The 14,018-nt window shown below is 38.0% G+C and overlaps 1 protein-coding gene across 23 annotated transcripts in view; it reads right to left on the bottom strand.

Annotated features, from left to right (window-relative positions):
• kcnma1 (potassium calcium-activated channel subfamily M alpha 1) overlaps nucleotides 1–14,018 on the bottom strand; it is a 305,326-nt gene that overhangs the window by 27,148 nt on the left and 264,160 nt on the right. For all 23 annotated transcript variants that reach the window (XM_031906033.1, XM_031906034.1, XM_031906039.1 and 20 more), the window contains one exon: nucleotides 3,127–3,240. In XM_031906033.1, coding sequence (XP_031761893.1) covers nucleotides 3,127–3,240 — 114 coding nt within the window. The remainder of the gene's footprint in view (nucleotides 1–3,126; nucleotides 3,241–14,018) is intronic.

The raw sequence follows: 14,018 nt of genomic DNA, 5'->3' as shown, positions 1-14,018 counted from the left end.
CTGGTGGCCCGCAGGTATGCCTTGTGCAGCTTGACCTCTCACCCTTTTCTCTGTGCAGCCCCTCCCTCCCCCCTGCTCTCTCTGCTCTTGGCCAAACAAGTCCGGCTTGGGACTCCTCCAGTTATATGGGAGTAGGAGAAACAATAGGTTATCTGAAAGCAGTTCTACTGTGTAGCAGTGGCTCTTTCTGAAAGCTCAGACTAAGGCACAATGCACTGAGATGGCTGCCTACACACCAATATTACAACTAAAAAAAATACATTTGTTGGTTCAAGAATAAAATTTCAAATGGTATAGTGAATTATTTGCTATGTAGTGTAATTTAAAAAAAAAAAAAAAAAAACATAAAAATCGTGACAGTATCCTTTTAATAGCAGGCTGACCTCTTTAAAACTTCTAAAACTTTTTATTGCAATACTGCATGTTTGTTAAAAGTTTCTGGGCTCTCCTGTAAAAATGTGTATTGCTGCTATTTTGCAATTAAATGTTGGGTGGTGTGTGCCTGTAATGCTGGATTTACTTTGCCATTTAATGTAGGCCATTCAGTGCCATATGATGCAGGACCTTGTGGTGCCATATGTCTTGTAATTTGGCCTTAAAGGTGGGTGCGGTAACATGGGCATGGACAACAAAGCTTCCATTATCATCCCTCCCTCACATAAATCAGAAAAATTCCAGCCACAGAAGTTGGACAGCACTGTTTTATACGATTTCGGAAAAAAATTAAGTTTAGTTAACATCATTGTTAACTGCTCCATTTCCCAAGATGAGCAAACTGTGGTAAAAAAATGACTGACCCAAGCCTGCATGTAGACAGACAGAGAGGGGATAGTGAAAAGTAACTTCAGAAATAAAGTATTTCAGAAATGGTAACTCATTGGTTATATTTAGAAAGTATCCATAAATTGAAACTTAGTTTTATTTTTGTTTTCATGATTGTTCCTTTTTTATCACAAAGCAGGGTACAAACTGCAAAAACCATGCCAGCTAGCATCTAATTTGACCCCAAGTTTGAGTTGGCAGTGCAATCCTTAAACTTACACAGGATTTAATTGAACAACCAAAAAATTTTAATGACAGAAGTAGTAATGGTGAGCAAATTTGCAGCATTTAACTTCATTTGGAAAACCACAAAAATTCACCAAAATCAATTTAAGTCAATGGGAAGGTGAAATTACATTGTGGCTTGGGAGTTTTAGCGCTACAATAGCATATACATTACAATAAATTGTTAATGAAGCTTATTTCCACTATGCGACAACAGTTCATAGAAAAAAACAACTCCCATATTGCCAATGTCTTCCAATCAAGGATTGAAAACCAACCTTTTAGGTTTAAATCCACCCACTGTACCTGCAGTCTTGTCTTCACCCTCTGTACCTGCAGTTTAACCTCCAGCCTCTGTGCCTGCTGTCCTGCCTCCAGTTATTATATGTTCTGCCCTGGCACCTGGCCTGAAGACTTTTTTGCCCTAGCCTCTGGGCCTGACCTGGCTACTACTACTGGTGGCAGCAATGCTGCTGCTGTCTGCAGTGATCAATCTGTCATAAACCAGGCTGCAGGCCTGTGTGGCTCTTCAGCTCCTAGCCCAGGTGGCTCTTCAGTTCTTGCTGCTGCTTCAAGTGGTCCTCCAACTCCTTCTCCTGATCTAAGTGGCTCTCCAGCTCCTTCTCCAGGTGGTCCCTCAAATCCTATTCTTGACCTGTGTGGTCCTCCATTTCCAGCTCCTGTTCTGGGTGGCTCTTCAACATCTGCTCTGGGTGATCCTCCAGTTCCTTTCTGCTGATCCAGGTTGCTCTCCAGCCCCTTTTCTGGGTGGTGCTCCAACTCATAAACCTAATCCAGGCATCTTTTCAGATTCCAATCCAAGCAGTTTTCCAGATCCTAATCCTGGTTACTCTCCAGCTTTAGTTCCTGATCCTGGCGGCTCTCCAGCTCCTGATTTTTTTTGTTTATGCATCCAGGAATCCTCTGTCCTGTAAGTCTATTACTGCCCTATCCTTTTTCCCCATTTTCTGACTCCCTGGTTTTCACCTTTGGCCTGCTCAGTCATCACAGTGGGGCACAGGCCTGCTACGGAACCAGGGCCACAAAGGGGACATCATGTGGGCTGGATGGTACAGGTGATACACGGACACAACCAGCTACACAACCCTGTTAACCCTATCTTGGCCCCTCATTTTAGCTGGACTAATACACACAATAAGAAGAAAAAATGTTAAGGAAACAAATATATGTAGGAAAAAGGTGGGGGGGTAGGTGGGGTAAATGAACGTGACTAGCATTAATTATATCACTAAATAGTACTAAAGTAATAATTAAAAAAATGACACATAGAAATTAAAATCAGCAGTAATGTTCAGCTACAAAATCTCCTTTCCTATCCACTAACTACAATGCACTGAGCAATGGTTACTAGGTCAGAAACTAATAAAGACAGCATAAAGGGTCCAATCCCATTGGTTGATATGGAAAGCAAGGTGAATAATGACATTTGTGCAGGGGGAGTACACTCAACAGACGAGGTTTTGTTTCTACAGCAAATTGCACCACACAGGGAAATTCTAGCAATTGTTCCCAGGGCTTACAAATTTTGCTGCAAAACTGTACGTACTTTAAAAGGTTGCTCATTCCTTACCTCCTCATCCCCAGTGGGAAATACAAATCTCCATTAGAGGGATTGGGATGTTTTGGTGGGACTGCCAAAAACCTGTCTTTGACTTTGCTAATAATATTAAATTGGTAAATACTTAAATTAATAAGAAAGCTGAAGAAACCAGACATTTTTAAAGAATGTAAAAATGTAAATAATTCTTTCTAATTATTCAAGTTTCTTTGTTCTGCAGTTTGGAATATAAACTTAATTTTTATGCTCACTGACCCTAGCAACCAAGAACTGTTTGAATGTCAAAATGACTACGAGACAAAGAGATAATACATGGTAACAGCATACATCTCAGCTTGACAAGAGGCACTACACAGCATTAAATAGCATGGCAGTCTTCCTGTTTAAAAGGTACTAATTAGTTGCAACTAAGTGTTATAGCACCTAGCACCAAGCCACCAATTAGACCTCTTGTTGCATCAAGTGCTCACTAAAACACAAGTAGATAAATTCAGACTTACCAAGTTCTGTAATTATGGGAATGTTGGCCCCTGTAGTTATGGATGCCTGTCTTGCAACACCATGCACTGGGCTATTATCAGGTGAGGATCTCTCCATTCCTGGGGGCGTAAACCCTAAAAAATAAAAAAATATTTAGTAATAATTACTACCACAAAACTGTTGCATATGAAGTGTTTGTATAAAATACACATTTCTATACTGTATATTATCAAAAAGTAAGAGATACACAATTTTGTAAATTACAAACAGCTCAAATATACATTAAGAGAAAAGTAGTATTAAAGAGTATTGACTGCAAAACAGAATATGTTGCAGAATATGTTTTGAGTAGAAAGACTGTTGCTTCATAACAATTTATTTGCCCTTGCAAACACTTCTGCAGGCCATTGCAAGCACTTTTTTGCATTGTATTCATTATTACGGAAGCAAGATTAAGTTTATTTCAGAAATGTTCTGTCATTTATTAATGACGTTAAAAGATTAAAGACTAAATTGGAATAAGCCACAGCAATATGCTCTTATAAAATCATTTCTGCATTCCTACATTCATCTCAGAATAGAAGATATTTTCCACATTTGTAGCAAGCATTACCTTTACTATTTAGTAATCCCCTTTCTGCCAGGTAACATTAAAGTGTGTGTCCCTTTATGATGCCCATAAAAATACATGAACATATACTAGATCTTTGCTCTAATAGTGCCACTAATTTTAAATACATACCACCTATTTAAAATACAATGTGAGTACATTTTGTTTTCATTGTAAAAAAAAGTGACAGCATAGGATGCTGTATGAGTGAGGACTCTGATTTCTAGCAATGTGACAAGTCAGTGCCTCCAGTAAGCAATGGCACATGTATAATGCAGGGCCTTGTCCCAACCCATCCATCAATAAAGCTTGATTGTTAGGAAACCCCCAACATGCCCTAGTGTGGCGGTGGGAAGATAAATTTAGGCCTACTCCCTTTCAGTATGCTTTGCTTGACTTCTGCAAAGTGGAGTCATTGAGACATGCATTGATCTAGATTAGCCAATATTTTAAAACTTATTGGATTGTGCTGTAAAAAATATTTTGTGTTGTAAATGGAAAGAGAGCAAATTTGCAAACCCTAATACACAGCGGAAAGTACATCTCACAAGGATTTGCATTCTTTGCTCAAGTAAAATCTTACAAGCTTTGCATTTGATGTGTAGTTTATTGCTATGAAATGTAAGAAAGAAAAAAACATAAAACAATGTTGGATTCATGGGGACACATGATATGATCATCCAGCCATTCGCAAATGATCGTTTCAAAACGAAAATTTCGGAACTTTTGGAACGTAAGTATGAAATTTTCAGATTCAAACGAAAAGAATTTTCGTGACATTTGTGATCATCAGAAATGATCGGATTTCGGGATTCGGATTCGTACCTTAGTGAATAGGCCCCTTAGTGTGCAGTACAATGGAAAAGCATTCCAAATAAATAGCAATAATAAAAATAATGATGTAACTTTTATAATTATGCTATTATATTGTATTTGGCCAGAGAGTTTCAGTTACAATACCATCAACTGGTACTGAACTGGGCTTACCAGAACACAGGCACTTCAAGGACTATTAAGGTGCTACATGTTGCACCTTATCTCTGTTTGGCAGTTTTGGGCTGTGGCAGACGGGGAGACTAGTCACCCGCAACAAATCTCCCTTGTCGCAGGCGACTAGTCTCCCCGAAATACCATCCCACCGGCGAGTATGTAAATCCACGAAATATGGATTTCGGGGAGATTAGTTACCCGCGACAAGAGAGATTTGTCGCGGGCGACTAATCTCCCCGTGTGCCACAGCCCTTAGTGTGGCCCCATTAGTAAAAGTCCAGTGCAGTGAAACACATTAAATATCACACAGGAATGCATTTTAAAATGTCCATATGTAAGCGCTCTTTGGTTCATAAAACCACTGGTGACTTCCTTCATGGCAAATTGGTAATGTGTTCTATAAACACATTTTGCGTTCTTTAAAAAGAATCCATGTAGTATTAGTGAGCTCACTATGAAAAATGGTTTGCAAACACTCTTTTATCTTTAAAACAAGTATTTTTGCACAAATTGTCAATTGTCAAGGGTTTGTGTAAGGTGTTTTTCCTAAGCTAAGTAAACTACTAGTAAGTTTGCTTAGTTAAAGAAATCAAGTAAACTAAGATAAAATGTACACCCATGAACTTACACAGACAACTAATTTGAATATAAATGAAGATGTTTGGTTTCAAAGACTTGTGTTTAAATAAGCATGACAGATATATATCTACCTGAAACTTCAGGATAGACCCCATGTTCTGCAGCCGTACTACAAGGGAACCATGTTTGCAACCACTGATGAGTACAGCAACATAGGAGGAGTGCCAAGTGACGGTGGCTATACATGTACCAATTACGATCTTTCTTGTGACCATTGGTCGCAGGAAAGATTGTTCGGCACCCTCCATTGACCTTCAGGGCTGAATCGTCAGATATGGAGGTAGAAACAATAGGATTTGTAGGATAATATAGATGCGTGTATGGCCAGCTTACGCCTGGTAATGCATGGGGGTTTAAGCGGAACTGTGTATATTTCCTTTGGATAAAGGCCTCAAGAAATTTAGAGACTTTCTGTCTCTTGAATAAAATCCTTGATGAATGCAACATATCCATTTCAGCAACATGTACTCTCAACACAGTTTATGATGCAGATCCAGAAGAAGTTGTATCCAGGGCAGGAATTCAGATTCTTGAATATTGTATATATACACAAGGTCCAGAGACCAGCAAGTGAAATAACCTGTGCTTTAGAAATGTTTTAAGACACAAGCAATATATAAAGTATGTATTGCCAATCGTACAACCTCTCATGGCCACAAGGGGGGGGGGGGGGCTGTTACCTTAAGGAGCTTGTGTCATATATATACATTGTGACTTGTGTGTTTGAGGATGCTATGTAAATACCAGATAGCATTAGAATACAAGAAATACAAGCCCTGAACACATCCTATCAAGTAGTTGTAAATCCAGTTCCTTTGTCCTTAAGCTTCCTTTTACACCTCCTATTGTCCCAAACAAGAGAGTGCCTTTGGTGTCCATCAGAATTTGACACATCAACTATGATATAGGTTTATTAACCTATTAATGGGATAAGGTTTAGTTAGTGTGTTCCTGGAGTTCCTGCAGTGAGAGCAGAGATGCCAGAACTCAATGGAAGGATAAGTATAAGGAAGGCAGTGGAAATATTTGTAATATATCCACTTGTAATTATCTTAGGAAATATCTGTTATATATTGCATTTAGATTCAGTGTTGTTTTGTATTTTGCATGTTTGGTATTTCTGTAGATGTGTGTCAATAGCTTTTGTTAATAAATGTAAATTTTTAATCAAACTCTCTTTTTATTAAAAAACCCATACAACCAGGAATATGTATGTACATGTGTATTTGAGAATAAATAGACATATTTACATAATTATATATTTGGACAACAACTAAAAGCTGCTTATTTCTTGTACAGTGCTAAAATGAAACACAATAGCTTTTTCTTTCGATAAATACACAAATGGCATAATAGATATGAACAAAAAGGACTTGAGAGACTTATGAGTTACTTTGTCATGTAAGCATTTATTCTTCTATGCTCTAATCAGAAGGATACACTACCCCTATTAAAAATATGTGCAGCACTTGCAGTTAGTATAGAAAAACATAGGAACTGTCAGTTTACTCAAAATGTGGCTTTTTGCCTTCCCCTTAAATAGAACCTTTTTGTATCTAAAGATTAGATTACAACATGGGCAGGTTAAGGACAGGCAGGTTAAAGGGGAAGTAAAGGCAAAAATAAAAGTGCACTTACTGCAAAAAAAGATGGATAAATGCAAGTTTATTTTTGCCTTTACATCCCCTTTAACCAACATGCATGTGTAGTCTGCCAATGTCAGAAATATGTTAAAAATAACCAAAAAGTAATTAAAACTGTTTAGCAGTAAATGAGATGAGTGCCATGATTGAGGCATTTCCAATACAGTGCATATTTGTACACCTGTTTTTTTTAACCTGACCACATTGGTTATGAAACATTTTTTTACAGAGGGTGGTTGTTAATGGTACATTCTCTATTGGAGTAAGGTTCTCAGTGGGGTCCCTCAGGGTTCTGTACTGGGTCCACTTATTTAACTTGTTCATTAATGACTATGGGGAGGGTATTATAAGTAATGTATCAGTGTTTGCAGATGACACAAAACTCTGCAGACCAATTAATTCTATCCAGGATGTGCCATCCTTGCAGCAGGATCTTGACAAACTGGCAATCTGGGCGGCTAAGTGGCAGATGAGATTTAATGTGGATAAATGTAAGGTCATGCACCTGGGATGTAAAAACATGCAAGCTGCTTATACCCTTAATGGGACTGCACTTGTAGATAATAAACTTGGCTGTAGCAAGTAATGCCAGACAGCATCAAGGGTAAAGAGGGTTTTGAGCTGTATTAAAAGGGGAATAGATTCGCAGGAGGAGAGTGTTATTCTTCCACTTTAAAGAGTGGTGGTAAGGCCCCTTCAGTTTTGGTCTCCAGTGCCCAAACTAGATATAATGGAGTTAGAAAGGGTTCAGAGAAGGGCAGTTAAGCTGGTAAGAGGTATGGAAACTTATTGGAAAGTAATTGGGAAAGACTAGTTAAGTTGGGTGTGTTCACACTGGAGAAGAGGCCCTTAAAGGGTGATTTGATAACTATGTATAAATATATAAGGGGATCATATAACAGTCTTTCTAATGCTTTATTTACCAGTAGATCCTTCCAGCAGACTTCCAGCAGACACAAGAGCACCCATTCCAATTAGAAAAAAGGAGGTTCCATCTAAATATTTGGATAGATAGATGTCCGTGCATATCAAAATGTGATCATCTAGAGTTGCAAATGCTTCCTCTAGCCAGAGGACCAGTGTAAAATTGACACAGGCTAAGGCAATGATAGGTTTAAAGACTGTAGAGGAACAAGAGAAATGGAATACAGGAATAGAGCTGTGCTGTGGGGTGGACTGCTGCTCTGTGGGAAACCAACAAGAGGGTTGCTGTGTGGTAGAACATAATGAAGTCGCTAGAGGAAACCAGTATGTGCAGCTGACCAGATCCTAACACACTGTGGTTGTAACTGCACTGGATGTCAGGAAGCAGGAGTGGTGAATGTGAGATCATTCTATGCGGCACTGGAGTCTGGTGGGACAAGCGGAAGTAGCTAGATGGTCTCCGCCATGAAAAAAGCGTGTCTGGAGAAGATGCAAACTTTCAAAGGTGCTGTTTCTGGAGGTAGTTCTGCTCATAATGTGAGACTGGTTAAGTAGCAAGATAGTCTACCCTTAAAGAGATGTGTCTTATCACACATATTACCTGGCTCCTTAGGTAGCCCTGAAGCATATTATTTGTGGAGCCCAAAGGTGGTGGTGTCCAGGATAAAGTTGCCTTGGTATTATGACAACACATGTATATAACCTAGGGTCTGAGGTAGAACTACAGCATTTTGTCCCCCTGTAAATCGACTACAGACAGTGCTAAAGCATGACAGTGAATGTTTGAGATTATGTGGAGAGAAAGAAAGAGAGGTCTCTTTCTTTCTCTCCACATAATCTCAAACATAGACTACAGCATGCTTTGGGTCATTCCTTAATCAAGGGAGTGCCAACACATGCCATGTAAATCTCCACCCAGCTGAGGTTGTGAAAAGAGTGGACTCCTAAAGAAAAAGTAAAATGAAATAGCTTGGAAACTAACTCCCTGAGCATCCTACCTCCTGGAATCAGGATGGCAAAAAAACTGTTATCTTTCAGTTCTTCAAAAGCCACCCTGCCTCCTAGAGGGAAGTGTGCAGTTAAAGGTCTAACTCAATGTCTACCACCCAGTTTACACCAACCCAGTGCCCACATGGTGGTCCTATCTGACAGCCCAAGACAGTTAAATTGCCTTTACTCATGTCTAAACCTGGCCATACACGCACCGATATTATCGTCCGAAACCTTGTTTCATACGATATTCCCTGTGTGTACTGCAGATAGACGAGGCGATCGCTATGGCGAAGGCTGCAGATATTAGTCGTCTGTTGAAGGTCCCAAGCAAAATCTACGTTTAGGGCTGAATCGGCAGGTGGAGGTAGAATCCCTATTGTTTCTAGCTCCATGGAAACAATGGGGGAAATGAACGATCTTTCCTGCAACTAATGGTCGCAGGAAAGATCGTTATTGCTACGTGTATGGCCACCTTAAGTCCTATTGCTCCATTCGTACCTTGGATAACCATCCAGCTGTAAACAGGTCTCACAAACCTTTTACTTGGTATCAAGCCAGGTCACAACCTCTTCCCAATTCATACAACAAAATCCCATTTAGAATTGCAAGATACATTGCTGAATATATTCATGTTTGATTTTAGCTACTTTCAGATGTAATCAAAATACTAAAAATTCAGCCTGATCATTTCTTGTGGAAATTAACACATCTTATGGATTGCCCACAACTTGCAAAACTAACAACTGAACTTTCTTTCATTTTATATTATGATTAACTGAATAATGCTACAGTTAAGTCTACAAAGGGTTAAATACAGAAGTGTCATGTGAGAACTATGAGTTTTTGCAATTCCCTGTTACTGTTTATGTGAAAATTATGCAGATGAGAACCTGATTAGGGTGATTTTGTTAGACTCAATTTGGACTTTTAATCTATTAAACTCCTATAAACGAGCGACTGGAATGGCTCCCTCGACACTGCTGTAATAACTGCTGCAGAGAGGTTTTACAAAGAGTGCTGCTTAGCCAAAAAAGATTGGATCACTTTAGTAGCTAAAGGCAGAGCAAAGTGTGTGATACACTACCTGCTATATAACAGCAACAGAATAAAAATATATTCATATTCTACTGATTTACAGTTATGGCATCTTGGCATTGTGCCCAGGACGCCCTTATTTTTGTCATTTTGAAGTAAGCCAAAAGGTTGGCAAAACAATTCTTAAAGGGGCAGTCTCACAATGTTTTACTAGTTTTGCCTAGATTATAAAATCAAACATGAGCAGCTGTCATATTTTTATTTCAGAAGCAATTTTAGGAGTGCATGATCCAATGAGTGGATAAGTTAGTGAACAGCCACATGATAACAGCACTGGCCTTATGAGAATATCCTTAATACACTCTCTGACTGTGTCTGTGGACAGTTTGCTCTCTGGAAGGCGGTTAATGCAAACTCCTGTTAAATTGCACAAAGAGTAATTAGTGCACATCATATTGCCCTCATTATAGGGTGGAAGGGGTTAGCATGGTTACAGCTCTGTTTACACAGTGTACAAATAATTAGAAGGACCCCATGAAAGCCACTATCCCAAGAGAGAAACTTCTACTGTATGCCATATTGACACCCAATTATTCTTCTAAACAGACTTGTAATTAAATGAAAACATAACTTGGAACAATTTAAATTTAATCATTTGAGCAGTTTAATAAAAGCAATACATTTCAACCCATATGTTTTCACACTGCAACAATCAGCTGGGAAGCAGAATGCGCATATTTTTTCACAATTTAGCACGCCCACACTTTACATACACAGCAACCTATTGGGTTAATTTACAAAATTGGCCAACCATCCTGTGCCTAAATGCATAAATGCTCTACGGCCCTATAAATTGCCACTTCTGCCTCACACATCACTTTATCAGTGGATAAAAAAATGTGCTCTTTTAACACAGGCAGAGAGCAAATGTGCTCTCTGTGCTAGTGATCCTATCACTACAGGCCTCTCCAAACACACAAGAGGTACACCTGGAGGAAGCAACATGAGGTCTGCCTCTTGTCCTATATGTACAAAGAGCATATTTTCACAATGGAAGCTGGAAGTACAGTTCTGTCTGTTAATCTAGCACTGGATGTATTCAATATACTGATATTAACATAATGGCATTAAAATCACTTAGATACACTCTTTTCAAAATAGTGAGAAATCATTCTTCATCAGTTACTGCATGCATTATGTGCAGTACAAGCAAATATTTTCAAACTTCATGTTGCATTGTTATTTACTTAATTATTTACTTGACTTATCTTTTTAAAAAGATCTGCCAAATTTCAAAACATATAGGGTCCGATTCACTAAAGTCCGAAATAAGGAGTGCTATTTATAGCATGCGTTAAAAATCTTATCACTTCTTATTCGCTCGATTCACTAAAAGGACACTTGTCATAATTAAGAAGCGATGTTCTTGGCGTTATTTATCTTGCAACGACATATTTTCAAGCAACGTGCTGCGTAATATGTTGTGCGCTGCGTAATATATTGCTTGAAAATATGTCGTCGCAAGATAAATAACACCAAGAACATCACTTCTTAATTATGACAAGTGTCCTTTTAGTGAATCGAGCGAAAAATAAGAAGTGATAAGATTTTTAACGCATGCTATAAATAGCACTCCTTATTTCGGACTTTAGTGAATCGGGCCCATAGTATCTAGGTGTCACCAGTCTGCTCTAACGCTACTTCTCTAACTCTGCTTGCTTTTCCCATTTCTTTAAACAGGACCACTTTTAAAGTCGTCTAACCACTTAATTGGATTACTTTACTCAATGTGTTTTTCAATACAGAAATCAATTACTAATCTTAAAGGCCAGTGTCACCTTGCTCTTCAGAAACTGTTATACCACCTATTTAGCAGCATGACTATATATATAACAGGTACTTTTTGCTTACAACATTTAAACACATCAATAACTTTACCAATACAACTGCTGAGAACCCTGAAATACTATCCCTATCACTGTAAGGCTGTTTGCTGGGCATTACATTGTTCTGTTTTGCAGAAAATACTAGATCATTAAAATGAGCAATGAATACAGTAAGCAAATAAAATGAATAATCATATAAATATAGTGTATAGCAGACACATTTGCATTCTTTGGCCTTAAAGCAAACAATTGCTTTACTTTACCCACACAGTTTCATTAATGTGTTTGAGACAAAAGTTCAGCAAATACAATAGTACTGTTCCAAACTACCATCTTTTGTATAATTGAAGCAGCACATCATTAAAACAGTTTGTCTGCAACATCCTTGACTCGGTAACAACCAATACCTTATCCTTAAATGGGATACCAGGCAGTTTCCAATAAAATGTGAAGTTGGAAATTATGCATTCATAAAAGTGCCAAGACAGTACAAAAGACAAGATGGTCCCATGCAATATTTACACCTAGGGTCCTGTTTGTACGTGTGCGTTTGTGTGTGAGTAAAATATGTTTTAATATCTGGAGGCACGTAAGCCCAGACTTAAATATTTAATAAAACGTTTCAGGATAAAGCTTGGGGAATTAATACCTCTACACCAGGAACACAGACAATCAAGCTTAATATGGTTAAAATGTGACCTATCACGGTTAAGATGCTTCTCAGCTTGCAATCCCAAGTGAACAATAAAAAGAGGTTTTCAGTTTATGAAAGCAAGCATGAATATGTTGTTCTTGTAACCCTTTCTTCCTCAGAATAGTTCTTTTGTGCCATGGAAAATGGCTGTGTTGACCAAGCTGTGAAGATACAGGAAGGACAAAGACCACTATAAACTGGTTAAGAAAACTGCTAAAAAGAGCTTTAAATATGTTGTATGTGTCTCTAGGGTGCCTGGGAGAATGAAAGATACTGATTTAATATTTCATAACAGTAATGCGATGCTTGCATTTGCTGTTGTATAATTAACTTTCATAAAAGGCTTCTAAGGCTGTAACAAATTTTTCTACTTTCCAAAGGCAAGTAGTTTTAGCATTTGCTTAAAAAACTGTAGAACAACAAAAATCTACTGAAAATGCAGACATTGATAAATATAAGTAATTGTTGGAATTAGACACTACGATTTTTTTTTTTTTAATTTTAAGAAGCATTCCATGTACACATCTTTTGTGTACAAATGACTTACAGAGGGTCTACAGAAAAAACATGCAGGCTGCCTTATTCAGTAAGTTATTACTGCCAATTAAAGCAAAAAAGTATGGGATGATCAAATAATAAATTTACCTTCTAATGTATAGCATGAAAAAACACAATTGTTGCCATTAAAGCAAAAAACTATAGTTTTACCAAATACCAAATAATAATTTTGGTATGTGGTAGCATAAAAATAACAATCACCTTTCTGTTCACTTTATACATCATATAAAACATATATCCCGATAATACATAGACTAAATTAGAGACTTAACAAAATGATCAAAATGTAGCTTCAACTTATAAACATAGAATCACAAAAACATATCAATCACAAAAATTAAGATGATGAAGCAGTTGGACTGCAAAAACCTGTGTATTTACTCTTCTGTTAAAGAGATACTGCCATGATTTTAGGTAGTTTTTAATACTATTTTATATTGTACACCTTGCAAATAATTCATTTGACCATAGAACATTTTATTTTCAAACAAATAAATAATGGTGTGTGGAAAGCCACATTAGTTCACCATGCATGATGCTGTCTTTTGTAGGTCTTTCAAGCAGCTACTGCCTTAGCTACAGTATTTAATTCTTATCTCTCTGTGTTATAGGACAGAGCTTTTCCTCCTATTCTCTGGTGGGTGTTGTTCTACATCTGCCCAAGGTGGCCCATTGGTGCATATTCAAAGATGCATATTATTTCTGAGCTAATTTTGACCTGTAAGATGCTGAAAACTATGCCAGTCTTCAGGCAACCTGCTTTTACACTAAGGGGATGTCTGGGGTGTCAGTACCCAATAACTTTTACTGCATTTTGACCATTGCTGACAGTAATAGTAGCAATCAAACAGCTGCTGGGGGGGGATGAGTACTGACATAAACTTGCAAGGTCAGCAGTAAAGAAAGGTTCAAGCTTATAAAAGCAAAATTCTGGAGGCTG

This window comes from Xenopus tropicalis, chromosome 7, assembly GCF_000004195.4.
Source record: "Xenopus tropicalis strain Nigerian chromosome 7, UCB_Xtro_10.0, whole genome shotgun sequence".
Classification (NCBI taxonomy): domain Eukaryota; kingdom Metazoa; phylum Chordata; class Amphibia; order Anura; family Pipidae; genus Xenopus; species Xenopus tropicalis.
This window is presented reverse-complemented; position numbering and strand designations above follow the sequence as displayed.